Genomic DNA, 27,408 nt, shown 5'->3' on the forward strand with positions numbered 1-27,408 from the left:
AGTATTATCTACTTTAGGAGGACTACTCACAACATCACAGCATTATCTACTTTAGGAGGACTACTCTCAACATCACAGCATTATCTACTTTAGGAGGACTACTCTCACAACATCACAGCATTATCTACTTTAGGAGGACTACTCTCACAACATCACATCATTATCTACTTTAGGAGGACTACTCACAACATCACAGCATTATCTACTTTAGGAGGACTACTCTCACAACATCACAGCATTATCTACTTTAGGAGGACTACTCTCACAACATCACAGCATTATCTACTTTAGGAGGACTACTCACAACATCACAGCATTATCTACTTTAGGAGGACTACTCTCACAACATCACAGCATTATCTACTTTAGGAGGACTACTCTCACAACATCACAGCATTATCTACTTTAGGAGGACTACTCTCACAACATCACATCATTATCTACTTTAGGAGGACTACTCACAACATCACAGCATTATCTACTTTAGGAGGACTACTCTCACAACATCACAGCATTATCTACTTTAGGAGGACTACTCACAACATCACAGCATTATCTACTTTAGGAGGACTACTCTCACAACATCACAGCATTATCTACTTTAGGAGGACTACTCTCACAACATCACAGCATTATCTACTTTAGGAGGACTACTCTCACAACATCACAGTATTATCTACTTTAGGAGGACTACTCTCACAACATCACAGCATTATCTACTTTAGGAGGACTACTCTCACAACATCACAGCATTATCTACTTTAGGAGGACTACTCTCACAACATCACAGTATTATCTACTTTAGGAGGACTACTCACACAACATCACATCATTATCTACTTTAGGAGGACTACTCTCACAACATCACAGCATTATCTACTTTAGGAGGACTACTCTCACAACATCACATCATTATCTACTTTAGGAGGACTACTCTCACAACATCACAGTATTATCTACTTTAGGAGGACTACTCTCACAACATCACAGCATTATCTACTTTAGGAGGACTACTCTCACAACATCACAGTATTATCTACTTTAGGAGGACTAATCTCACAACATCACAGCATTATCTACTTTCTGTACAATCCATTTGATGGAGCTGATAACACAAGCGCATGGGAAGGCTGTTGTGGTGAAGCTCTCCAGCCTCACGTCTCTGCTCCCCTGCCTGCTTCCTCCTGCCTCTCCTCTTCTATTCCTCCTGCTCCCTCCCTCCGCTCTCGCCCTCCCTCCCTCCCACTGCTCTCTCCGTCCATCCCTCCCTCCCTCCCTCTGCTCTTGCCCTCCCTCCGCTCTCTCCCTCCCTCCGCTCTCGTTCTCCCTCCCTCCCACTGCTCTCGTCCTCCATCCCTCCCTCCCTCCCTCCCTCCGCTCTCGTTCTCCCTCCCACTGCTCTCGCCCTCCCTCCCTCCCACTGCTCTCGCCCTCCCTCCCTCCCTCCGCTCTCTCCCTCCCTCCCTCCGCTCTCACCCTCCCTCCCTCCCTCCCTCCCTCCCACTGCTCTCGTCCTCCATCCCTCCCTCCCTCCCACTGCTCTCTCCCTCCCTCCCTCCCTCTCTCTCTCCCTCCCTCCGTCTCTCCCTCCGCTCTTGCCCTCCCTCCCTCCCACTACTCTCGTCCTCCATCCCTCCCTCCCTCCCACTGCTCTTGCCCTCCCTCCCTCTCTCTCCCTCCCTCCCTCCCTCCTTCCCTCACTCCATCCCTCCCTCCCTCACTCCATTCCTCCCTCCCTCTCTCCCTCCCTCACTCCATCCCTCCCTCCCTCCCTCTCTCCCTCCCTCCATCCCTCCCTCCATCCCTCCCTCCCTCACTCCATCCCTCACTCTCTCCCTCCCTCCCTCCCTCCCTGCCTCTCTCCCTCCCTCCCTCCCTCCCTCCCTCCCTGCCTCTCTCCCTCCCTCCCTCCCTCCCTCCCTCCCTCCCTCTCTCCCTCCCTCCCTCCCTCCCTCCCTCCCTCCCTCCCTCCAGAGCTGTTCCAGACGGAGATGCATCACGTGCGGACCCTGCGCATCATGGCGGAGGTTTACAGTAAGAGCCTCCAGAAGGAGCTTCAGCTGGAGAGGGACACCCTGGACAAGATGTTCCCCGTGCTGGAGGAGCTCCTGGACCTGCACACGCTGTTCTTCACCCACCTGCTGGAGCGCAAGCGCAGCTCGCTGGTCGAGGGCCGGGACGACGGCAGCTTCCTCATCCGCCGCATCGGGGACGTCCTCCTCGCTCAGGTCAGCGTCCGACGGGCGTCGCCGCGGTGGGAAGAGGGACAGCGTGGCTTTAGGTCAAAGAGAAAATGGCCGGGTTTCCCGAAACTTTCTTAGCGCTAAGAAGCTCTTTGAGTCTGCTTAACGCAATACATGGCGATATTTGGACCTTTGCAAACATGTCTGGTGCTAATTCTCCAATTAGATTTACTAAAAGTAAGCTGAATCGTCCAAACAGTCTACTCAGAAATATAATACATTGACATTTATTACCTTTTAAAACTCGCGCCCCCGGGACGCAGCATTCAGTGGAAGTGCGCATGCGCAACATTGTGATTAAATAACACAGTAGTAGATAACTATTCCGGCGTCTATGGATATCATGCGTTTTTTTTAGCTCAATGATATCATGGCGGAGGTGAGAAAACCGAAGCGAAACATCACGGAGGAAGCCAGAAAAAGAAAAAGACAATCTGATAACGTTACGACAGTACGACAGTACGAGCTTGTGGGGGCGCAGTTCCGAGAAAACTCTATGTACTGTATCGCTTTAAAGGACAATGCTCGTTTTTGACAACCTGGACCTTATTTACGACATCTGTCTGGATGAATCGCTAGTTGTGCTTACCTAGAGCATAACTGTTGTGGTTTTCACATGCCATGATCTTTAGAAACGTCTTTCGAAACGAAATAGCTTCCTCACTTGCTCCAGCACGCATGCGCACAGCGCGCAATCGTTGCTCGAGCACGCTGTGCGCATGCGTGCTGGAGCAAGTGAGGAAGCTATTTCGTGTCTAAAGACGTTTCTTAAGATCATATTACAGAGGCATGTGAAAAACCACAACAGGCCTATGCTCTAGGTAAGCACAACTTGCGATTCATCAAGACAGATTGATGAAAACAACCGTTTCGCGGCAGAAAATAGATTTTTTGAAATTCCATTCTCGTTGCCCCCACCACCGCCATTACATGGATATACTTGGCTCGCGCTGGATTTTAAATTTCTTCTACAGGCCTCCGAAATACACCAAAGTTATCTCGGTGAGTCAAACGTCTTATAATATGTCGTAAATAAGGTCCAGGTTGTCAAAAACGAGCATTGTCCTATAAGGCTCCCGTTTGCTTGTTTCGGAGAATCAAAGAGCTTCTTAGCGCTAAGAAGGTTTCGGGAAATGCGGCCAATGTCTTTTTTGGTTCTTTTTATTTGGTTTTTGAATCAGTGGATTGGTTGAGTTGAGATATTGTACAAGCAGCCCCGGATGCTCTGTGGTGATGTTTGACGACTTTATAACTGTGAAGAGAGTTGAGCTTGTTGCAGTCGTTCTTGTTCAGACGTTCTCGTGGAACCATCTAATATGAGCGTTCTCACCTTCAGTTCTCAGGTTCCAACGGCGACCGGATGAAGAAGGTTTACGGCAAGTTCTGCAGTCGCCACAACGAGGCGGTCAACCTCTACAAGGAGCTCCACTCCAAAGACAAGCGCTTCCAGGCCTTCATCAAGGTACAGTAGATCTCATTATGCTGCTACTGTACATTCATGTTATGTTCTTTCATACTTTCATAATGTGAGATATGTAGACTTTACTTTCTCCTCAAGGTGGCTTTTGTCAGACATGTTCACCCTCACCATGTGGGGTAAATCTCAATAGTTTAAAGTGGCTTTCTTCCCTTTTGTCTTCTCCTAAATCTGAACTGATAGGATCTAGATAAGTGAATGTCAAAACACATGAAAGGATATTTACCGTCTTCTTCTTCATCGTGTGGGTTAGTTGTTATTTGTCCTCTCCCCCCAGGCTTGGGGCCGAGGGGCTGTCCTTTTACCCCCCCGAGCCTGCATGGTGAGGGGTCACTCGGGCTATATATCCGAGCACACCTCCAGGAGCCATGTCACCATCACCTAGTGAGGTGTGTCCATAGGTGTTACTGTGGATCACTGCCTGACTAAACATCTTCTGCTTCTGTCTTCAGAAAAAGATGACCAGCACCATTGTGAGAAGACTCGGTATCCCAGAATGCATCTTGCTAGTGACGCAGCGTATAACCAAGTACCCGGTGCTGCTTCAGAGGATACTACAACACACCAAAGGTACTGTACACATGGAGACGCGCGCACACACACACACACACACACACACACACACACACACACACACACACACACACACACACACACCTTTATATTCATTATTCGTGTTTACTCCCTCACAGAAAAATGTCTCATTGTCTCTGTCTCTCAAAGCGGGTCTCTGCCTGGCGCACGTATGTGCCGATGTTGTGCAATACCTGCTCTGTGTTGCGCAACACCTGCTCAGAGAGCGAGTGAGAGAGATATCTCTTCTGATGTTTAGGAATAGCCAAAATGCTTCTTAGACGAATAGGTCTTATTGCAAGTTACAGTCAGGGCTGTAGAGATAAAAGGTGCAAGATAATGTTTATATATCCTACCATAGCTTTTATATAATGTTTATATATCCTACCATAGATTTTATATAATGTTTATATATCGTACCATAGCTTTTATATAATGTTTATATATCGTACCATAGCTTTTATATAATGTTTATATATCCTACCATAGCTTTTATATAATGTTTATATATCCTACCATAGCTTTTATATAATGTTTATATATCCTACCAAAGCTTTTATATAATGTTTATATATTCTACCATAGCTTTTATATGTTTATATATCGTACCATAGCTTTTATATAATGTTTATATATCCTACCATAGCTTTTATATAATGTTTATATATCCTACCATAGCTTTTATATAATGTTTATATATCCTACCATAGCTTTTATATAATGTTTATATATCCTACCAGAACTTTTATATAATGTTTATATATCCTACCATAGCTTTTATATAATGTTTATATATCCTACCATAGCTTTTATATAATGTTTATATATCCTACCATAGCTTTTATATAATGTTTATATATCCTACCATAGCTTTTATATGTTTATATATCCTACCATAACTTTTATATAATGTTTATATATCCTACAATAGCTTTTATATGTTTATATATCCTACCATAGCTTTTATATAATGTTTATATATCCTACCATAACTTTTATATGTTTATATATCCTACCATAGCTTTTATATAATGTTTATATATCCTACAATAGCTTTTATATAATGTTTATATATTGTACCATAGCTTTTATATAATGTTTATATATCCTACAATAGCTTTTCGACTTCTTCCGATTCTCTCACTTTTTGCAATGTGAAAAGCAATCTGGATTCAGCGTGCCAACAACAACTTTTTGCATAATCAACCAATCATTGCACTTCAGAGTAAAACACATCACGCGCATCTGTCTTGGCTATATTTTCACCGCCGCATTGAGATTGTAAGTGATTATTACAGTACTTTGTTAAATTTTGCAATGAATCCGCGGCCCACATGCATGCTGAACCATGGGAGGCGATCCATACGGATCACAGAACCAGAATCACGGATCACTAAGTTCTGTTACACCACTATTAAATAGATAGACAAACTTTATTGCAGAAACAGGTCCATAAAAAACACTACAAAATGAGATCGTATAGCCGTTTACAAAACCACCGTCTAGTCGTCGGCGAAAACAGTCGCTGCGCTAATCCCTAGCGTAACGACCTTTGACCCTCGGCCTCTCCGCCTGCTGTCGCAGAGAACGAGGAGGACCACGAGGCCGTGCGGGAGGCTCTCTGGCGGGTCAAGGAGGTCATCGCGGCGGTGGACAGCAAGGTGAACGAGCACGACAAGAAGCGGCGCCTGAAGGAGGTGTACAGCCGCACGGACAGCAAGTCCATCATGAGGATGAAGAGCGGTCAGATGTTCGCCCGCGAGGACCTGGTGAGGGGCAGGAGGAGGCTGCTGCACGACGGCACGCTGCAGCTCAAGAACTCCGCTGGACGCCTCAAGGGTGAGAGAGGAGGAGTCCCCCTTTGAGTCTCTCTTCTGTTCTCTCTCTCTCTCCTACCTCCCCCTAACCCCTCTCTCTCTCTCTCTCTCTCTCTATCCCCTCCCTCCCTCCCTCCATCCCCCTAACCTCTCTCTCTCTCTCTCTCTCTCTATATATATATATCCCCTCCCTCCCTCCCCCTAACCTCTCTCTCTCTCTCTCTGTCTCTCTATCCCCTCCCTCCCCCTAACCTCTCTCTCTCTCTCTCTCTATATATATATATATCCCCTCCCTCCCTCCCCCTAACCTCTCTCTCTCTCTCTCTGTCTCTCTATCCCCTCCCTCCCCCTAACCTCTCTCTATCTCTCCATCCCCTCCCTCCCTCCCCCTAACCTCTCTCTCTCTCCCCTCCCTCCCTCCCTCCCTCCCTCCCCCTTACCTCTCTCTCTCTATCCCCTCCCTCCCTCCCCCTTACCTCTCTCTCTCTCTCTATCCCCTCCCTCCCTCCCCAACCTCTCTCTCTCTCTATCCCCTCCCTCCCTCCCCCTAACCTCTCTCTCTCTCTCTCTATCCCCTCCCTCCCTCCCCCTAACCTCTCTCTCTCTCTCTATCCCCTCCCTCCCTCCCCCTAACCTCTCTCTCTCTCTCTATCCCCTCCCTCCCTCCCCCTAACCTCTCTCTCTCTCTCTATCCCCTCCCTCCCTCCCCCTTACCTCTCTCTATCTCTCTATCCCCTCCCTCCCCCTAACCCCTCTCTCACTCCCTGGTGTCTGTTCTCTCTCTCTCTCTATCCCTCTCTCTCTCTCTCTCTATCCCTCTCTCTCTCTCTCTCTCTATCCCCTCCCTCCCCCTAACCACTCTCTCACTCCCTGGTGTCTGTTCTCTCTCTCTCTCTCTCTCTATCCATCTCTCTCTCTCTCTCTCTCTCTATCCCCTCCCTCCCACTAACCCCTCTCTCTCTCCCTCCTCTCTGGTCTCTCTCTCTCTCTCTATCCCCTCCCTCCCCCTAACCCTTCTCTCTCTCCCTGCTCTCTGGTCTCTCTCTCTCTCTCTATCCCCTCCCTCCCCCTAACCCCTCTCTCTCTCTCCCTCCTCTCTGGTCTCTCTCTCTCTATCCCCTCCCTCCCACTAACCCCTCTCTCTCTCCCTCCTCTCTGGTCTCTCTCTCTCTCTATCCCCTCCCTCCCACTAACCCCTCTCTCTCTCCCTGCTGTCTGGTCTCTCTCTCTCTCTCTCTCTATCCCCTCCCCCTAACCCCTCTCTCTCTCCCTCCTCTCTGGTCTCTCTCTCTCTCTCTCTCTATCCCCTCCCTCCCCCTAACCCCTCTCTCTCTCCCTGCTGTCTGGTCTCTCTCTCCAGAGGTGCAGGCCATGTTGCTGTCGGACGTGTTCGTGTTCCTGCAGGAGAAAGACCAGAAATACGTCTTCGCCTCCCTGGTAGGTCCCTAACGCGTCCCGTTCACTAGTCTCCTATATCGTACGTCCGCATACCCGCTACCAAATCAAATCAAACTTTATTTGTATAGCGCATTTCATACACAGAGGCAACACAATGTGCTTTACAGAGAGCAATGGGAGGGTGGGCATAGGTCCCACCCCTACATATTCCAGAGGGAAGCAAAAAACAGTTTCACCCGGGGGCCAGAAAAGTGAGCTGTAAAAATTCTAGACGATGGAGCAAGCTCCTGGAAAATGTTTGTCTAGTGGCTAAGAACATATACAGAGCAGTAAACATGGGCTAAATACTTCATAAGAGAGACATGACTAACAGGAGAGTGCACAAATAGTTAGAGAGAAGTTGCCTACATGGTCGGACATTATGTGCTATCTATCCCTGTAGTCTCTAATATCTCTAATATCTCTAATATCTCTAATACCACGCTCTGAAGAAGAACCTGTCCTTCTGGTCCACTTCAGTCCAGGTTCATGTTCTTTGACGTTTCAAAACGAGTCTGTTTGACCGTGGCTGTGAGGTTCTGAGCTCAGACGCCCCAACGTTCTCCCGTGGTTCCCCTCAGGACCAGCGGTCCACGGTGATCTCGCTCCAGAAGCTGATCATGCGGGAGGTGGCCAACGAGGAGCGCGGCCTGTTCCTGATCACGGCCGGCATCGAGAAGCCCGAGATGGTGGAGGTGCTGGCCAGCACCAAGGACGAGCGCAACACCTGGATGCAGCTCATCCAGGACGCCATGCACAGCATGTGAGTCACACACACACACTTAGGCACACACACACACACACACACACACACTTAGGCACACACACACACACACACGCTTAGGCACACACACACACACACACACACACTTAGGCACACACACATACACACTTAGGCACGCACACACACACACACACACACACACACTTAGGCACACACACACACACACACACACACACACTAAGGCACACACACACACACACACTTAGGCACACACACACACACACACTTAGGCGCACACACACACACACACACACACACACACACACACACTTAGGCACACACACACACACACACACACACTAAGGCACACACACACACACACACTTAGGCACACACACACACACACACACACACTTAGGCACACACACACACACACACTTAGGCACACACACACACACACACTTGGGCACACACACACACACACACTTAGGCACACACACACACGCACACACACACTCTCTCCCCCCCAGACACATACACACACACGCGCACACATATATACACACACACACACTCATACACACCCACTCTCTCCCCCCCAGACACATACACACACAAGCACACACACACACACACACACACACACACACACACACGCACACACACGATGCCCATAACTGGATGGCCGTGGAGCTCCAGTGTGGGGGCTGCTGACAGAGCGCTGTGTTGCCAGGGAGAAGGATGATGACGAGGGGATCCCCAGTGAGACGGAGGAGGACCGGAGGATGATGGAGACCAAGGCCAGGGAGATGAGAGGTGAAGGGTCACTTCACTCAACACCTCTCAAGGGATATACACTAACCTGTTACACGTCGGTATCTGGACGCTCTGCCAGTTACGTGGCTGACAGTGTGTGTGTGTGTGTGTGTGTGTGTGTGTGTGTGTGTCTCAGAGCTGCTGAGAAAGAAGGATGAGCAGATCGTGTCGTTGCTGGAGGAGAAGGTCCACATCTTCCGAGACATGTGTGACTGCCCACACCCGGAGGAGCCCAGTCCACCAATCAGGACCCGGATGCTCTTCAGGGCCACCCCTGATGATGTCACTAAGGGAGAGCCAATCCTGAAGGACGCCCTGAAGGAAGGTAAGCTGACCTGGACCAATCACTGGGCTCGGTCCAGTTTAGAGCGTTAATGCTCAATGGTCAACCCGTGGCTGACGTCCCTGAGGAAAAGCTTGGCTTGACCAATTGAATTAACCAAGGAGGACACAGAAGACAGGTCAATCAGCGGTCTGAGGACACGGTCGACCAATCAGCCGGTGACCTGCCGTCGTGGCCGGTCAATCGCGGTTACGATGTCACAGTGAACGGCAGCTGGAAGACCGGGACGATGAAGCTAATGCCGTTGAAAAGCCATAGTCCACCGTGTACAGAATGATACACGATGGCTGTCATGGTTACTTTGGGGCGGGGGGAGCTGGCTGTCTTCTCCCTGCAGACAGGGCTGGGCACAGATCAATGCTTCATAACTGTAATGTGATTCTGGTCTGCAGGGAGGGAGGGAGGGAGGGAGGGGAGGAGAGGGAGAGGGAGAGAGAGAGAGAGGGAGAGAGAGAGTGTGAGTGAGTGAGTGAGAGTGAGTGAGTGAGTGAGTGAGCGAGCAGGAGGATAGAGAGAGAGGGAGAGAGAGAGTGTGAGTGAGTGAGTGAGTGAGTGAGTGAGTGAGTGAGTGAGTGAGTGAGTGAGTGAGTGAGTGAGTGAGTGAGCAGGAGGATAGAGAGAGGGAGAGAGAGAGTGTGAGTGAGTGAGAGTGTGAGTGAGAGTGTGAGTGAGAGAGTGAGTGAGTGAGCGAGAGTGTGAGTGAGTGAGTGAGTGAGTGAGTGAGTGAGTGAGTGAGTGAGTGAGTGAGCAGGAGGATAGAGAGAGAGCTTGAGAGAGACCAGTGGGTCTCTCAGAGTGCTGCAGGCTGACTAATTGTATCTAACTGCTACTATTGATTGTGGCTTCCTCCTCTACTAGTTACCTTAGCAACTGTATGTGTGGCTGGGATCAGCTGATGGGAGAACATTGTACTGTAGCTTTATTGTATGCACACGTGTGTGTGTGTTTATTGGTATTACTTCTTACTGTACAACAAAACACATCAAGACATGTTACCCATGTGTGCTGCAAGTGTGTGTGTCTTATTTGTGTGTGTTCTAGTGGAGACGCTGCACATGCTGGTAAACGGCGGTCTGGGCGGAGCCGTGGGCCAGCAGGTGGCCAGTTCCCAGGATGCACCAGGGGGTGGCGTAGGGCCGGTTTGTCTGCCGCGCCGCGCCGAGACCTTTGGAGGATTCGACAGCCACCAGATGAACATCAGCAAAAGTGAGCCTCTCTCTATACACTCTGTACAGCGCACACACACACACACACACACACGCTGAGGTACAAAATGACCTCCGTAGTACAATGAAACACGACAGACTTACGCAGCTGGCTTCACACCAACCGACTTTTCAACCGATTTCACTGTTGCAGACAAATTTCCAATGTCCCAATAAAATCCTGAGAGTTGTGGTTATCGTCGGAGCGAGCTCCCGTCATCCTGACCGTTTGGTGTGAGGTCCGAGCCGTCTTACAGTCTGTGACACATGTGTCAGACTTTAGTCGTTTCAGAGTCTTCTAGTGTACGGTAGGCATTACTGGACTGGCAATAATCTCCATAGAACATGGAGTGAAAATGGAAATGGACCTGAGCAGAGAATGGAAATGGGCCTCGAGGACGCAGTTAAACCTTTACTGCTGCCATAAAGGCCCGGCGATTTGCTCTAGTCGTTAACTTAATCTATTGAAATAATCTGCCTGTGTGTGTGTGTGTGTGTGTGTGTGTTTTACTCACATGAGAAAGTGGTATATAGGAGAGATTTGCACTGGCGTTATTAAGTTTGAGGAGCTGAAATGGGATTATTTGGAAAATAGATGTGCTGTCTTCTCTGCTGTAAAGGATGTGGAACCAGGTTATACCCTGTATTACTATGTATGGGACCAGGTTATACCCTGTATTACTATGTATGGAACCAGGTTATACCCTGTATTACTATGTATGGGACCAGGTTATACCCTGTATTACTATGTATGGGACCAGGTTATACCCTGTATTACTATGTATGGGACCAGGTTATACCCTGTATTACTATGTATGGGACCAGGTTATACCCTGTATTACTATGCACACCTTGGTGTTCTTTGTATGGATCCGCAAAATGCCAGTTGCACTGAAGCGTTAGTCTGTCTGGCATATCGCCATTTGTATATTGATGTTTTTTGCTTCATATTGGCTTTTGCGTGTTGTTGCTGATGTGGCTTTTGTTGAAAATACGGGCGGCATAATTGCTTTTTGCCTAGGGTGGCAGAAGTGCACATGCCAGTCCTGCACACGCACGCACGCACGCACACACACACACACACACACACACACACACACACACACACACACAGCTGTCTCCATACAGAACACTATTACACACAAATAGACTATTCTCTATTTGCACGACTACATTAATGACGGCAGTTACGATGGCACACACACACGCACACACGCACACACACACAGACACACCACTCTCTCCAAATGAAAATGTGTGCATTGTGCTCTAGCTAACCAAGTCTTCTATCTAGCTCTCAATGCCGATCCAGTTCAAGTTAGATAATGTGTGTGAGCCCTAAACCAGCAAACCCTGCATCCCCAGTTCCCTAGGTGCAGAATGTTCTCTGGACTAATCTAACCAGGCCTGGTCTCTGGGACTAGTCTAACCAGGCCTGGTCTCTGGACTAGTCTAACCAGGCCTGGTCTCTGGGACTAGTTTAGCCAGGCCTGGTCTCTGGACTAGTCTAACCAGGCCTGGTCTCTGGACTAGTTTAACCAGGCCTGGTCTCTGGACTAGTTTAACCAGGCCTGGTCTCTGGGACTAGTCTAACCAGGCCTGGTCTCTGGGACTAGTCTAACCAGGCCTGGTCTCTGGACTAGTCTAACCAGGCCTGGTCTCTGGACTAGTTTAACCAGGCCTGGTCTCTGGACTAGTTTAACCAGGCCTGGTCTCTGGACTAGTTTAACCAGGCCTGGTCTCTGGACTAGTTTAACCAGGCCTGGTCTCTGGGACTAGTCTAACCAGGCCTGGTCTCTGGGACTAGTCTAACCAGGCCTGGTCTCTGGACTAGTCTAACCAGGCCTGGTCTCTGGACTAGTTTAACCAGGCCTGGTCTCTGGGACTAGTCTAACCAGGCCTGGTCTCTGGACTAGTCTAACCAGGCCTGGTCTCTGGACTAGTTTAACCAGGCCTGGTCTCTGGCCCTGACTGTCCCCGGTGTTAACGAGGGATCTCATGTTCTCCCCTTCCAGACGGAGAGAAAGAAGAGGGGGATGACTCACTAGACCTTCGCAGGACTGAGTCAGATGGCGTGTTGAAGAAGGTATCTTAATCATCAGAACTGTGTGTGTTTGTGTGTGAGTGTGCATGTGTGTGTGTGTGTGCGTGCCAGTGTAATTGCGTTCTTGCATGTGTGTAAGTGTGAGTTTGTATAGGAGTGTGTGTGTGTGAGTGTGTGGATCTGTCAAGTCCTAAAGTCCTTCCATTTCTGTTTCAGTCCTCTGCTTTGTATGACACACACACACACACACACACACACACAGTTCATGAACTCACACACAGTTTGAGTGGCAGTGGAGTTCATCTTGAGCTCCCCTCTCCCTCTGGCCGTGGTAGTAACCTGCAGTTCTGCTGCTGTCCACAGGGGGGCAACGCCAACCCTATGCTGCTTCTCAAGAGGAACAATGAGGTAGGGTCTGCCAAACACACACACTGCTCTATTCACACTGCCCACTGTAGCCTGCACTGGGTGTGGCTGGCTCTACTGTACAACTGTGTGTGTGTGTGTGCGTGTGTGTGACCTTTATGGATTGTTTTTTTTGGGCCATGACTATAATCTAGAGACTGTGTGTGTGTATGTGTGTGTGTGTGTGAGTGTGTGTGTGAGTGTGTTTGTGTGTGTGTTCTGTATCCTGATGTGGGTGCCGTGTCTTCCAGCAGGTCCTCCACAGCGTCGTCCATCTCCATGATCTCCTCAGCGCACTTCAGGTGACCACTCCTCTCTGCTCCCTCCTCTCTCCTCTCTGCTTCCTCCTCTCTCCTCCCTCCTTTCCTCCCTCCTCTCTCCTCCCTCCTCTCTGCTTCCTCCTCTCTGCTTCCTCCTCACTCCTCTCTCCTCCCTCCTCTCTCCTCCCTCCTCTCTCCTCCCTTCTCCCTCGTCTCTCCTCCCTCCTCTCTGCTTCCTCCTCACTCCTCCCTCCTCTCTCCTCTCCTCCCTCCTCTCTGCTTCCTCCTCACTCCTCCCTCCTCCCTCCTCTCTCCTCCCGCCTCTCTCCTCCCTTCTCCCTCGTCTCTCCTCCCTCCTCCCTCTTCTCCCCTCCCCTCCCTCCTCTCTCCTCCCTCCTATCCCCTCTCCCTTACCTCCTCTCTCCTCCCTCCTCTCTCCTCTCCCTTCTCTCCTCCCTCCTCTCTCCTTTCTCCTCTCTCCTCCCTCCTCCCTCCTCCCTCCTCTCTCCTCTCTCCTTTTTCCTCCCTCCTCTCTCTTCTCCCCTCTCTCCTCTCCCCTCCCTCCTCTCTCCTCCCTCCTCTCTCCTCCCTCCTCTCTCCTCTCCCTTCTCTCCTCCCTCCTCTCTCCTTTCTCCTCTCTCATCCCCCCTCCCTCCTCCCTCTCTCTCTCCTCTCTCCTTTTTCCTCCCTCCTCTCTCTTCTCCCCTCTCTCCTCTCCCCTCCCTCCTCTCTCCTCCCTCCTCTCCTCTCCCTCCTCTCTCCTCCCTCCTCTCTCCTCCCTCCTCTCTCCTCTCCCTTCTCTCCTCCCTCCTCTCTCCTTTCTCCTCCCTCCTCCCTCCTCCCTCCTCTCTCCTCTCTCCTTTTTCCTCCCTCCTCTCTCTTCTCCCCTCTCTCCTCTCCCCTCCCTCCTCTCTCCTCCCTCCTCTCTCCTCTCTCCTCTCTCCTCTCTCCTCTCTCCTCTCCCCTCCCTCCTCTCTCCTCTCTCCTCTCTCCTCTCTCCTCCACATCCTCTCATCCTCTCATCCTCTCTGTCAGGAATATGTGCTGTACTGAATCCTAACTGCAGATCGATAGCTGAATCTGTGCTCTGTGTGTGTGTGTGCTTTTGCGTGTGTGTGTGCGCATGTGTGTATGCGTGCGTGCGTGCGCATGTGTGTGTGTGTGTGTGTGTATGCGTGCGTGCGTGTGTGTCCCCCGCCAGGCGGTGGTGGTCCACCAGGACTCGTTCATCGAGGACCAGCGCCAGGCCCTTAGCGAGCGGCCCGCCTCCCGCCACCCCTCCAGCTCCTCCCTCTCCTCCTCCCTCTCCTCCTCGTCGCGGCCCGGCTCCCTGATCGAGCAGGAGAAGCAGCGCAGCCTGGAGCGCCAGCGGCAGGAGGCGGCGCAGCTCCAGCGCCAGCAGGCGGCCCACGCCGAGGAGCGGCGGCGCCGGGAGCGCGAGTGGGAGGCGCGGGAGAGCGACCTGGCCGCCCGGGAGGAGCGGGCGCTGGCCGGCGAGGAGGAGGGAGCGCGGGCGCGCGGAGCCCTGGAGGAGGAGCACAGGGAGCTGCAGAGGAGGAAGGAGGAGTACCAGCGGGACCTGGAGAGGCTGAGGGACGCCCAGCGGAGGCTGGACCGGGACAGGGAGGCGCTGCGCCAGGAGGGGGACAGGCTGGAGGTGAGGGGGCGGGGCCAGAACCCGTACTGTATAATGATAATATGGTACTATATAATGATAATATGGTACTATATAATGATAATATGGTACTGTATAATGATAATATGGTACTGTATAATGATAATATGGTACTATATAATGATAATATGGTACTATATAATGATAATATGGTACTATATAATGATAATATGTTACTGTATAATGATAATATGGTACTATATAATGATAATATGGTACTGTATAATGATAATATGGTACTATATAATGATAATATGGTACTGTATTATGATAATATGGTACTATATAATGATAATATGGTACTGTATAATGATAATATGGTACTGTATAATGATAATATGGTACTATATAATGATAATATGGTACTATATAATGATAATATGGTACTATATAATGATAATACTGTACTGTAGTGATAAATCGTGATAAAATTTGATTAAATGTATCGCGATAAAATGATCACTATAACTGGTTTGCGTCCTGGTCCAGAGGGTCTCTGGTTTGCGTCCTGGTCCAGAGGGTCCCTGGTTTGCGTCCCGGTCCAGAGGGTCTCTGGTTTGCGTCCCGGTCCAGAGGGTCTCTGGTTTGCGTCCCGGTCCAGAGGGTCTCTGGTTTGCGTCCCGGTCCAGAGGGTCTCTGGTTTGCGTCCCGGTCCAGAGGGTCTCTGGTTTGCGTCCCGGTCCAGAGGGTCTCTCGTAGCGGGTCTAAACGGGCGAAGCTGTTCTTTCTCACGTCGGGGGTCCCGGGGGGGTTTGTGTCCCCAGGCGGAGCAGGAGCAGAGGAGCCAGCGGACGCCCTCCACCACCTCGGACGACTCCGTCAAGTTCAACAGCTCCTGCTCTCTGGACCGGGACAAGGAGCCGGCGCCCGAGGGTCAGCTCTCCTCCTCCGCCCCCGCCAAGGACTCCTCCTTCCTGCGCATGGGCTCCAAGAGGAAGGGCAAGAATCTCAACCCCTTCTCCTCCTCCTCCTCCTGCTCCTCCTCCTCCTCGACAGGCGCGGCGGCCTGCAAGGCGCAGGGCGGGGAGCCCCAGAGCCAGCTGCCTGCCAGGCTGCTCCAGCTGACCAAGACCAAGGACAAGAAGGACAAGAAGAAGAAGAAGGGCAAGGGACAGCAGCAGCAACCGCCTGGTGAGACCGCCAGTCTGACCTCTACACTGACCTCTACACTGACCTCTATAGTGACCGCCAGTCTGACCTCTACACTGACCTCTATAGTGACCTCTATAGTGACCTCTAGACTGACCTCTAGACTGACCTCTACACTGACCTCTAGACTGACCGCCAGTCTGACCTCTACACTGACCTCTATAGTGACCGCCAGTCTGACCTCTACACTGACCTCTACACTGACCTCTATAGTGACCTCTATAGTGACCGCCAGTCTGACCTCTACACTGACCTCTACACTGACCTCTATAGTGACCGCCAGTCTGACCTCTACACTGACCTTGAGACTGACCTCTACACTGACCTCTACACTGACCTCTATAGTGACCGACAGTCTGACCACTACACTGACCACTAGACTGACCTCTAGACTGACCTCTAGACTGACCTCTACACTGACCTCTACACTGACCTCTACACTGACCACCAATCTGACGACTACACTGACTCCAGATCTGCACATACAGTCTGCCGAACTGGTCTGGTTTAGTTTGGCGTGTTGTGGACTAGACTGGACCGGTCAGATCTTCTCTGGGCTGGATGGGGCTGGTCTGGACCGGGTCAATGGGATGGATTGTATATAAAGCCACTAGCGAGTTGCACAGCCGAGATCAAATACTGTAGAATAGTATGAATGATGCTAGTGGTGCTGATGGAACAATACAACAACAACAAGATGATGAAGATAACGTGTGTTCATCCAGCTCACCTACCGACCCAGCACTAGAGGAACATACATGAGCACTAGAGGAACATACATGAGCACTAGAGGAACATACATGAGGACTAGAGGAACATACATGAGCACTAGAGGAACATACATGAGGACTAGAGGAACATACATGAGCACTAGAGGAACATACATGAGCACTAGAGGAACATACATGAGCACTAGAGGAACATACATGAGGACTAGAGGAACATACATGAGCACTAGAGGAACATACATGAGCACTAGAGGAACATACATGGAGGATCCCTGGAGGATTTCAAACATATTGATATTAAACATAAACATACTGATATTCACCAGTACAGTGACAATAAAGCAATTCAATGCATACAATGTGCAAAATGGCGGATTAGACTGTGAAACCCATGCACACACACACATATATAATATATGTGTGTGTGTGGGGGGGGATTCTAATTATTCATCTGTATATCTATATATTCTATTTCTATGGTGAAAGCCTTCCTTGTCTATAACATGTTCTCCATCCCTCTCTCAGCAGACCCCCAGACTGCCGTGTCCTCAGAGCCTCAGGCCGACGGAGAGGTCTTCTTCTGCTGACCCCTGACCCCTGGCCTCCGCTACCAACAATGCGCCACACTCGCCTCCCAACACCATGGCAACGGCACCCCCGGATGACTCGGTCCAGGAAGGGGGCGTGGCTAGCCATATGCTCCTCTCGCTGACACGGCCTCGGAACTGAAGCGGGGGGGTGGGAGGGGGGGGGTCGAGGACTACCGCTGACCACAGGAAACAATATTGACCACTAACCTGTGACATCGCTTTGGGTCGCCGCTTCCTCTTCCGTGATTGGTTGACTGTTTAGCTGAGAGGGTCGGATGAGGGTTGTTAGTCTGCTGTGGCACGATCCGACATGTTTGGCTCGGCCTGAAGCCCTAGAAGGTGTTGAGTGAGGGGCTGAGCGGTGTTAGGAGCACAGGCTACCATGGCTAGGAGAGTCCAACCATTCATGGCGTGTATATATAATATATATACAGTCTGTATACTGGAGCTAACAGCTGTTATCTAATGAAGGAAACCGTTAACACAGCTGATTGCCGTGGGATACTTTGGTAGAATGATATGTATTTCCTGATCTCTTAGTGGATGCTGGTAGTCTGTTATATCAGAAGAGAGAGTACAGTAGACATACAGTAGGCCTACAGCACACATCTTACCCAACTACTCGGCGCTGAGTAGAGCTTCTACAGCCGCGCCTTCTCCGGGTCTCACCCTCCAGTCACGGGCTCAGTCGTGATGCTCGAACGCCCGCCTGTGAAGAAGTGCAGTCTGGTCTATCACGTGAAGTCTGCGCAGGGGGGGGGTCCGGCCCGCTGGGTCTGGAGGCTGAGGTCAGGCCCGAGCAGCCGACCCAGAGCAGACATGACTAACAACACTCAGACATGAGTCATGAATGGGAGTCAACAGAGGAGGATGGAGGACGAGGAGAACAACAAACAAAGACAGAGAAAGAAGAGATTGTACCGGAGGGAGAGAAAGATGAGTATGTCTCAGAGAGATGGATGAGTGTGAGTCAGAGAGAGAGAGAGAGAGAGAGAGAGAGAGAGAGAGAGAGAGACAGAGACAGACAGACACACACACTCTGGGTTATTATGAGTCCACTTCACAGCTGAATCCAAAGGGCCGAGGCTCTACTGAATGTAGATTTTGTCCGTTCACGTCACGGCTTCCGAGTCGCCCCTCTCCCCTCCGGTCACCTGGTCTCTGACTGCATGTTTGTCCTGTTCTATTTCTACACACGGTGTGAAGGTGACAAGCACTTTAGACTCTCGCTCCCCGACCAGAGAAGAGAGAGAGAAGCATCTCCTCCCAGCTGAAGCATCTCCTCCCAGCTGTAATATGAGAGACAATCAATCTATTTACCTGGACTGAGTTAGGTTAAGAGAGGCATGTCCTTAAATAAACATCCAGATTCTCAGAAGCAGATTTGTGTACAGCACTATAATAATAATAATAATATTGATATTGTGAATAGTTCAAGACCGTGATTATTCACGTTTTGTAGAGCTTGTCCTTTTTGAAAACCAATGAGTTGTTTAGTTACCTGCAGGACAGGCTCCTTTTAAACAGAGAAACCAAACCTTGATACCTAGAACAAAAAAATAAATATCAAATGTATTTTCATGGATCTTTGAACCAAATCCCCCAAGTGATGCAGTCTGCTCGGGCATTGATGTGCCGGTGCCATACGCCCCGTGCCTCTTAAATGCCCCCAGACTAATTCATGTTACTGCTTTTTATCCATTGATTTTTCCTCTGCTCTTGAGACCAGAGGGGGGGTTTGATTCATCGGTGCTCAAAGCATAAAGCCTAATATTTCAGCCGAGTCATTTTTCTCTTTCTGCTGATGATGCAGACGCACCCACCCCACCCCTGAAATATGGTGCTAATCATTAACACCGGGTTTCACTTCATTTTTATACTCTCGGGCTGATTTCTCATTCTTGATTTGACCATCAGAGGGCGCTGTGGCAATTTTTGTTTATTTTTTGCCAACTCTTAATCTCATAGGAATGTATGATGATTTCACAGTCAAACCCCCTTTAGTCATATTACTGAATATGCAAACTCTATCACCTCATTAATTTAATGGAGGTCGACAGCCTTTTCTGAAATGAATGTCAAGGGAAATATCACTGGCATTTTTATTTAGAATTTTATTGAAAGGTGACCTTGACATGACCGAACATATGATATTCTATCAGGAATATCTGCTTTATTGTCGCCTATACATAAACTGTTCTGGCTTTGTGATAATGTTTTACATCCGTTGGCTAATACAGCGATAGGGCTGTCTGTCTGGCTCCAATTAAAATGCACTAGAATATATTAACCAATGGCTTTGAGGAGTTGGAGATGCTCGTAGAGTCATACTGTATACCAGCGCTTTTAAAGTTCTGTGTGTATTTGTACTAAAAAGGTACAAACAAAAGTTTATTTTTGTGCTGAATTTCATGTAAAAAAAAAAAAGGTAAAAAAAGAAAAAAGGGCAGCAACAATGATGTAAATAGGAGTCATGTACAAAACTGAGCTTTTAAAGTATTGATTGTGGATTTTTTTTTTCTTTGATCGATTGAAGCTTTTATATAATGAGGCTTTATTTATCTGTGTCCTCCCTGTTTAGGAGACATACAAAGAAAAAAATTTAAATTCATGTTTGTTTTTTCCCTTTAATAAATAACTATTATTGTGCGTCAACTGAGTGTGCGTGTTTTTACTGGTGCATGTGATGGTACAGTAAGCAAGTGTGTGTGTGTGTGCGTGCGCTTGTGTGTGCGTGGTTTTCCCGTGAGTGTGCCTGTTTGTATGTGCCTGCCTGCGTGGGTATGTCTGTGTGCCTGTGTGTTTGTGTGTGTGTGTATACGTGTCTATTTTCTCCCCAGGCATGTGTGTGTGTTGATAGCTTGTCCTAGAGAGAGGTGTGGGGCCCGGTGGCCCCCGGCCAGATGGAGTGGGCGTCGCCAGACCTCCAGCCAGCTCCAGTCACAGTTACCAGGTGAATGTGGCTCTTAATTGACAGACAGCTGGACAGAGGAGCACCCTGGATGGAAACACCTGCTGCTACTTTCTCTCTGATCCTGTCCTGCTGTCTGGTTTGAAGAGGGTGGCCTTTCGTCCCCTCTCTCTCTCTCCTCTCTCTCCTCCCTCTCCAGGGCATGCACTCGCTCTCCGGGGCAGTTGTCCTGTGGTCCTGTGATGTGGAGAGAATGTGTGTGTTTCTCTGGCTCCAGCATGGTTTCACACCCGTCTGACCGGGCGTCTGGCTGGGGTGAGAGAGGCCCCTGCAGGGGTCCTGGTGACCAGGGGAGGGTGGTGGGAGGGCCCGTCCAGAGGTGACTATCCCGCCGTTCGCCCCCGAAGAGAGACGACTCCGCTCGCCCGTCTGACAGAACCTCCCGGATACGGACAACTTCAAGGTTAGAATTTCTGAGTGCAGATAGGGAAGCACTTTTCGAATCTGATCACGTTTTCCGGATCTAATCCTGACTGAAGATCATCCTGGTGTCCGTTATAAGGACATTGCTTTTCCACCAGCGTACACCGCCCACTCTGTTAACCAGTATCATGTCAGAGGTCAGACAGCCGTTGGTCCGAGCCTTGTATTAAAGGTGTGGCCAAAGTCTCCTGGCAGGCAGACTGAACTCCATTTCTGTGGAGATAACCAGAGAGATAACCAGCTATATCCTCCATGATCACACTCACCTAGCCAGGGCAGACTTATCAATGACAGCATGACCTTCTCACCGTCTTTACAAACCCCTCTAGAACTCTGTTCCCCTCTCTCTCTCTCTCTCTCTCTCTCTCACACACACACTCTCTCTCTCTCTGTGTCTCTCTCTCTCTCACACACACACACACACACACACACTCTCTCTCTCTTGCTACCTTGCTCTCTTTATCGCTCTGTCTACCTGTCTCTCTATCTGTCTCTAGCTTCATCTCCCTCTCATACACCCTCTCTCTCTTTCTCTCTCCCACCCTCCCTCCCTCCAGAAGTATGTGTGCACTCCCTGTGTCAGAGGGAGAATGTGAGCAGCAGAGACTTTGCTTGGTAAAAAAGTGAGATTATCATTCATTACTCACTGTCATACCTGACCTTTATGCAGATCAGATTTTACTGATCACATGCTCTCTCTCTAACCCTGCCTCTAGACTCTCTCCCTAACCCTGCCTCTAGACTCTCTCTCTAACCCTGCCTCTAGACTCTCTCTCTAACCCTGCCTCTAGACTCTCTCTCTAACCCTGCCTCTAGACTCTCTCTCTAACCCTGCCTCTAGACTCTCTCCCTAGCCCTGCCTCTAGACTCTCTCTCTAACCCTGCCTCTAGACTCTCTCTCTAACCCTGCCTCTAGACTCTCTCTCTAACCCTGCCTCTACTAAGACTCTCTCTAACCCTGCCTCTACTAAGACTCTCTCTCTAACCCTGCCTCTAGACTCTCTCCCTAACCCTGCCTCTAGACTCTCTCTCTAACCCTGCCTCTATTCTCTCTCCCTAACCCTGCCTCTAGACTCTCTCCCTAACCCTGCCTCTAGACTCTCTCCCTAACCCTGCCTCTACTGAGACTCTCTCTCTAACCCTGCCTCTAGACTCTCTCCCTAACCCTGCCTCTAGACTCTCTCCCTAACCCTGCCTCTACTGAGACTCTCTCTCTAACCCTGCCTCTAGACTCTCTCCCTAACCCTGCCTCTAGACTCTCTCTCTAACCCTGCCTCTAGACTCTCTCTCTAACCCTGCCTCTAGACTCTCTCTCTAACCCTGCCTCTAGACTCTCTCCCTAACCCTGCCTCTAGACTCTCTCTCTAACCCTGCCTCTACTAAGACTCTCTCTAACCCTGCCTCTACTCTCTCCCTAACCCTGCCTCTACTAAGACTCTCTCTCTAACCCTGCCTCTAGACTCTCTCCCTAACCCTGCCTCTACTAAGACTCTCTCTCTAACCCTGCCTCTAGACTCTCTCTCTAACCCTGCCTCTAGACTCTCTCTCTAACCCTGCCTCTAGACTCTCTCCCTAACCCTGCCTCTAGACTCTCTCTAACCCTGCCTCTACTAAGACTCTCTAACCCTGCCTCTACTAAGACTCTCTCTAACCCTGCCTCTAGACTCTCTCCCTAACCCTGCCTCTACTAAGACTCTCTCTCTAACCCTGCCTCTAGACTCTCTCTCTAACCCTGCCTCTAGACTCTCTCTCTAACCCTGCCTCTAGACTCTCTCTCTAACCCTGCCTCTAGACTCTCTCCCTAACCCTGCCTCTAGACTCTCTCTCTAACCCTGCCTCTAGACTCTCTCTCTAACCCTGCCTCTAGACTCTCTCCCTAACCCTGCCTCTAGACTCTCTCCCTAACCCTGCCTCTAGACTCTCTCTCTAACCCTGCCTCTACTTAGACTCTCTCTCTAACCCTGCCTCTAGACTCTCTCTCTAACCCTGCCTCTAGACTCTCTCCCTAATCCTGCCTCTAGACTCTCTCCCTAACCCTGCCTCTAGACTCTCTCTCTAACCCTGCCTCTACTGAGACTCTCTCTCTAACCCTGCCTCTAGACTCTCTCCCTAACCCTGCCTCTAGACTCTCTCTCTAACCCTGCCTCTACTGAGACTCTCTCTCTAACCCTGCCTCTACTGAGACTCTCTCTCTAACCCTGCCTCTAGACTCTCTCTCTAACCCTGCCTCTAGACTCTCTCTCTAACCCTGCCTCTAGACTCTCTCCCTAGCCCTGCCTCTAGACTCTCTCTCTCTAACCCTGCCTCTATTCTCTCTCTCTAACCCTGCCTCTAGACTCTCTCTCTCTAACCCTGCCTCTATTCTCTCTCTCTAACCCTGCCTCTAGACTCTCTCCCTAACCCTGCCTCTAGACTCTCTCTCTAACCCTGCCTCTAGACTCTCTCTCTAACCCTGCCTCTAGACTCTCTCCCTAACCCTGCCTCTAGACTCTCTCTCTAACCCTGCCTCTATACTCTCTCCAACCCTGCCTCTAGACTCTCTCTCTAACCCTGCCTCTAGACTCTCTCTCTAACCCTGCCTCTAGACTCTCTCCCTAACCCTGCCTCTAGACTCTCTCTCTAACCCTGCCTCTAGACTCTCTCTCTAACCCTGCCTCTAGACTCTCTCTCTAACCCTGCCTCTAGACTCTCTCTAACCCTGCCTCTAGACTCTCTCTCTAACCCTGCCTCTAGACTCTCTCTCTAACCCTGCCTCTAGACTCTCTCTAACCCTGCCTCTACTAAGACTCTCTCTCTAACCCTGCCTCTAGACTCTCTCTCTAACCCTGCCTCTAGACTCTCTCTCTAACCCTGCCTCTAGACTCTCTCTCTAACCCTGCCTCTAGACTCTCTCTCTAACCCTGCCTCTAGACTCTCTCCCTAACCCTGCCTCTAGACTCTCTCCCTAACCCTGCCTCTAGACTCTCTCCCTAACCCTGCCTCTACTAAGACTCTCTCTCTAACCCTGCCTCTAGACTCTCTCTCTAACCCTGCCTCTAGACTCTCTCTCTAACCCTGCCTCTACTAAGACTCTCTCCCTAACCCTGCCTCTAGACTCTCTCTCTAACCCTGCCTCTATTCTCTCTCCCTAACCCTGCCTCTAGACTCTCTCCCTAACCCTGCCTCTAGACTCTCTCCCTAACCCTGCCTCTACTGAGACTCTCTCTCTAACCCTGCCTCTAGACTCTCTCCCTAACCCTGCCTCTAGACTCTCTCCCTAACCCTGCCTCTACTGAGACTCTCTCTCTAACCCTGCCTCTAGACTCTCTCCCTAACCCTGCCTCTAGACTCTCTCTCTAACCCTGCCTCTAGACTCTCTCTCTAACCCTGCCTCTAGACTCTCTCTCTAACCCTGCCTCTACTAAGACTCTCTCTCTAACCCTGCCTCTAGACTCTCTCCCTAACCCTGCCTCTAGACTCTCTCTCTAACCCTGCCTCTACTAAGACTCTCTCTAACCCTGCCTCTACTCTCTCCCTAACCCTGCCTCTACTAAGACTCTCTCTCTAACCCTGCCTCTAGACTCTCTCTCTAACCCTGCCTCTAGACTCTCTCTCTAACCCTGCCTCTAGACTCTCTCCCTAACCCTGCCTCTAGACTCTCTCTAACCCTGCCTCTACTAAGACTCTCTAACCCTGCCTCTACTAAGACTCTCTAACCCTGCCTCTACTAAGACTCTCTAACCCTGCCTCTACTAAGACTCTCTCTAACCCTGCCTCTAGACTCTCTCCCTAACCCTGCCTCTACTAAGACTCTCTCTCTAACCCTGCCTCTAGACTCTCTCTCTAACCCTGCCTCTAGACTCTCTCTCTAACCCTGCCTCTAGACTCTCTCTCTAACCCTGCCTCTAGACTCTCTCCCTAACCCTGCCTCTAGACTCTCTCTCTAACCCTGCCTCTAGACTCTCTCTCTAACCCTGCCTCTAGACTCTCTCCCTAACCCTGCCTCTAGACTCTCTCTCTAACCCTGCCTCTAGACTCTCTCTCTAACCCTGCCTCTAGACTCTCTCTCTAACCCTGCCTCTACTTAGACTCTCTCTCTAACCCTGCCTCTAGACTCTCTCCCTAACCCTGCCTCTAGACTCTCTCTCTAACCCTGCCTCTACTGAGACTCTCTCTAACCCTGCCTCTAGACTCTCTCTCTAACCCTGCCTCTAGACTCTCTCTCTAACCCTGCCTCTAGACTCTCTCCCTAACCCTGCCTCTAGACTCTCTCCCTAACCCTGCCTCTAGACTCTCTCTCTAACCCTGCCTCTAGACTCTCTCCCTAACCCTGCCTCTACTGAGACTCTCTCCCTAACCCTGCCTCTACTAAGACTCTCTCCCTAACCCTGCCTCTAGACTCTCTCTCTAACCCTGCCTCTAGACTCTCTCTCTAACCCTGCCTCTACTGAGACTCTCTCTCTAACCCTGCCTCTACTGAGACTCTCTCTCTAACCCTGCCTCTAGACTCTCTCTCTAACCCTGCCTCTAGACTCTCTCTCTAACCCTGCCTCTAGACTCTCTCTCTAACCCTGCCTCTAGACTCTCTCCCTAGCCCTGCCTCTACTGAGACTCTCTCTCTAACCCTGCCTCTACTGAGACTCTCTCTCTAACCCTGCCTCTAGACTCTCTCTCTAACCCTGCCTCTACTGAGACTCTCTCTCTAACCCTGCCTCTACTGAGACTCTCTCTCTAACCCTGCCTCTAGACTCTCTCTCTAACCCTGCCTCTACTAAGACTCTCTCTCTAACCCTGCCTCTACTGAGACTCTCTCTCTAACCCTGCCTCTAGACTCTCTCTCTAACCCTGCCTCTACTGAGACTCTCTCTCTCTAACCCTGCCTCTACTGAGACTCCCTGGCGTCTAGTAAGACTTCCAAGGAAGACTAGAATGTAGGTGTGCAAATGCCACGTCGTCACAAATCACGTACATCATTACTAACTATTAAACCACTAATCATTGCAATCAGTCTATCAACATTGAAAACTATTAATGATTATTACGGCCTATGGATTAGTAAAATAGTATATACATTTTATTATTATTATTATTATTATTAGCATTAGCATTATTATTAGAATTTTTATTATTAGCATTGTTATTTTCTTTTTTACTTACCTCTATACCATGATGTGCAGTTTTCCAGATAAGAGGGTGAGGATGGCCCTGGCCTCACTGCTCCATATGAAGAAAGGAGCCACCAACAATCTCAGAAACCCGAGCCCGTGTTCGCCGTGACGACGGCCATATTAATGATATTATGGTCTGTTTGCTGGCTAGAGCAGCAGGGCTGGGGCTGTGGTTCTCCGGTAGGGCCATGAGTCATGGTATCGGTTTACATACAATATAGCAGGGATCTGAATGAGCTGTTGTGTGTGATACTGTAGTTCCAGGGACACGCTCTCTCTGCTGCAGACCTACATTCACAGATATGTCACAGCGCAGTGTACAACTGGACCTAGAGATGGGATGTTTACACTAGATGTGATTTTATGATAGTGATATTTTTATGGTGGTGATTTTTAGATGTGACAACTTGCTGCTATGCAGATGTGATGCGGGATTTATTATAATTTATGATGGCAATAAAAAATTATATATATATATTTATATATCTTTATTACCCTAGGTTAGCTTCGTTTTTTTTAATCAAGAGACACCTGACCAAGAAAGCAGCACACGAGTTCAATCACACACAGCCCCTCATAAAACCACACTAAGAGCACAATATTACTACATAAAAGCACTTTAGTGGGTAACTAGTGTGATCACAACGTTGATGGGGCAGTCAGGCTGTGTGATGGATGACTGACGCATCTCTCTGTTTTACGATGAGGAGGGTCGTATAACCAGCCAGTCAGACGGGGTTTATACAAGCGCTGGGCTCATCAATCTCACCACTAATGCGCTTTGTTCTCCATGTTTCACTGTGGGAGCACCCCATCTCTCTCTCCATCCCTCCTCTCCACCTCCCCTTCCCTCTCATCTTCTCTTCCCTCTTCTCTCATCTTCTCCTCTCCCCTCTCTCCTCTCCACCTCTCCTGTCCCCTTCTTTCCTTTCCTCCCCACCTCTCCTCTCCTCTCTGTCCATCCATCTCGGACGTGCAGGTGAGGGGATGATGAGGCCGCTACGCTCAAGGTCCATCATGCACACATACACACACACACACACACACACACACACACACACACACACACACACACACACTACTAGTAGAGGCAATGCTGGCGAGTTGTAGCTCTCAGCGCCACAAATCATGTTTCACTCAGATGCTGAAAGGTTCAGACTTCTATTACCGTTTCCACCCTTTCTCTCTCTCTTTTCCTCTTCTGGTTTTTCTCTCCCTCTTCTGTGCTCCCTCCCTCCCTCCCGTTCGCCTTAGTCTCTATTTCCGCTAATTGATTCTGTATCCCATGATGTGCTGAATGAGCCAATTTTCAGGCCTTTTCCATTAGTAGTAAATTATGGCATTAGAGCTCATATTGATCCCAGTGGAGAGGCAGAGAGCA

The 27,408-nt window shown here is 49.7% G+C and overlaps 1 protein-coding gene across 5 annotated transcripts in view; it reads left to right on the top strand.

Annotated features, from left to right (window-relative positions):
• Positions 1–19,956, top strand: part of LOC311321057 (uncharacterized protein) — a 69,507-nt gene extending 49,551 nt beyond the window's left edge. For 4 of the 5 annotated variants that reach the window (XM_084452935.1, XM_084452937.1, XM_084452938.1 and 1 more), the window contains 15 exons: positions 1,975–2,228; positions 3,580–3,705; positions 4,173–4,290; positions 5,878–6,132; positions 7,471–7,547; positions 8,129–8,310; positions 9,005–9,087; positions 9,224–9,412; positions 10,472–10,636; positions 12,651–12,721; positions 13,043–13,087; positions 13,336–13,386; positions 14,546–15,001; positions 15,784–16,150; positions 17,422–19,956. In XM_084452935.1, coding sequence (XP_084309061.1) covers positions 1,975–2,228; positions 3,580–3,705; positions 4,173–4,290; positions 5,878–6,132; positions 7,471–7,547; positions 8,129–8,310; positions 9,005–9,087; positions 9,224–9,412; positions 10,472–10,636; positions 12,651–12,721; positions 13,043–13,087; positions 13,336–13,386; positions 14,546–15,001; positions 15,784–16,150; positions 17,422–17,483 — 2,501 coding nt within the window. In that variant the 3' untranslated portion in view covers positions 17,484–19,956. The remainder of the gene's footprint in view (positions 1–1,974; positions 2,229–3,579; positions 3,706–4,172; positions 4,291–5,877; positions 6,133–7,470; positions 7,548–8,128; positions 8,311–9,004; positions 9,088–9,223; positions 9,413–10,471; positions 10,637–12,650; positions 12,722–13,042; positions 13,088–13,335; positions 13,387–14,545; positions 15,002–15,783; positions 16,151–17,421) is intronic. The other variant, XM_084452936.1, reaches the window with a different exon arrangement.
• The last annotated feature ends 7,452 nt before the right edge of the window (positions 19,957–27,408 follow it).

The sequence above is a fragment of the Borostomias antarcticus genome (genome assembly GCF_949987555.1).
Source record: "Borostomias antarcticus genome assembly, chromosome: 18".
Taxonomy (NCBI): Eukaryota; Metazoa; Chordata; class Actinopteri; order Stomiiformes; family Stomiidae; genus Borostomias; species Borostomias antarcticus.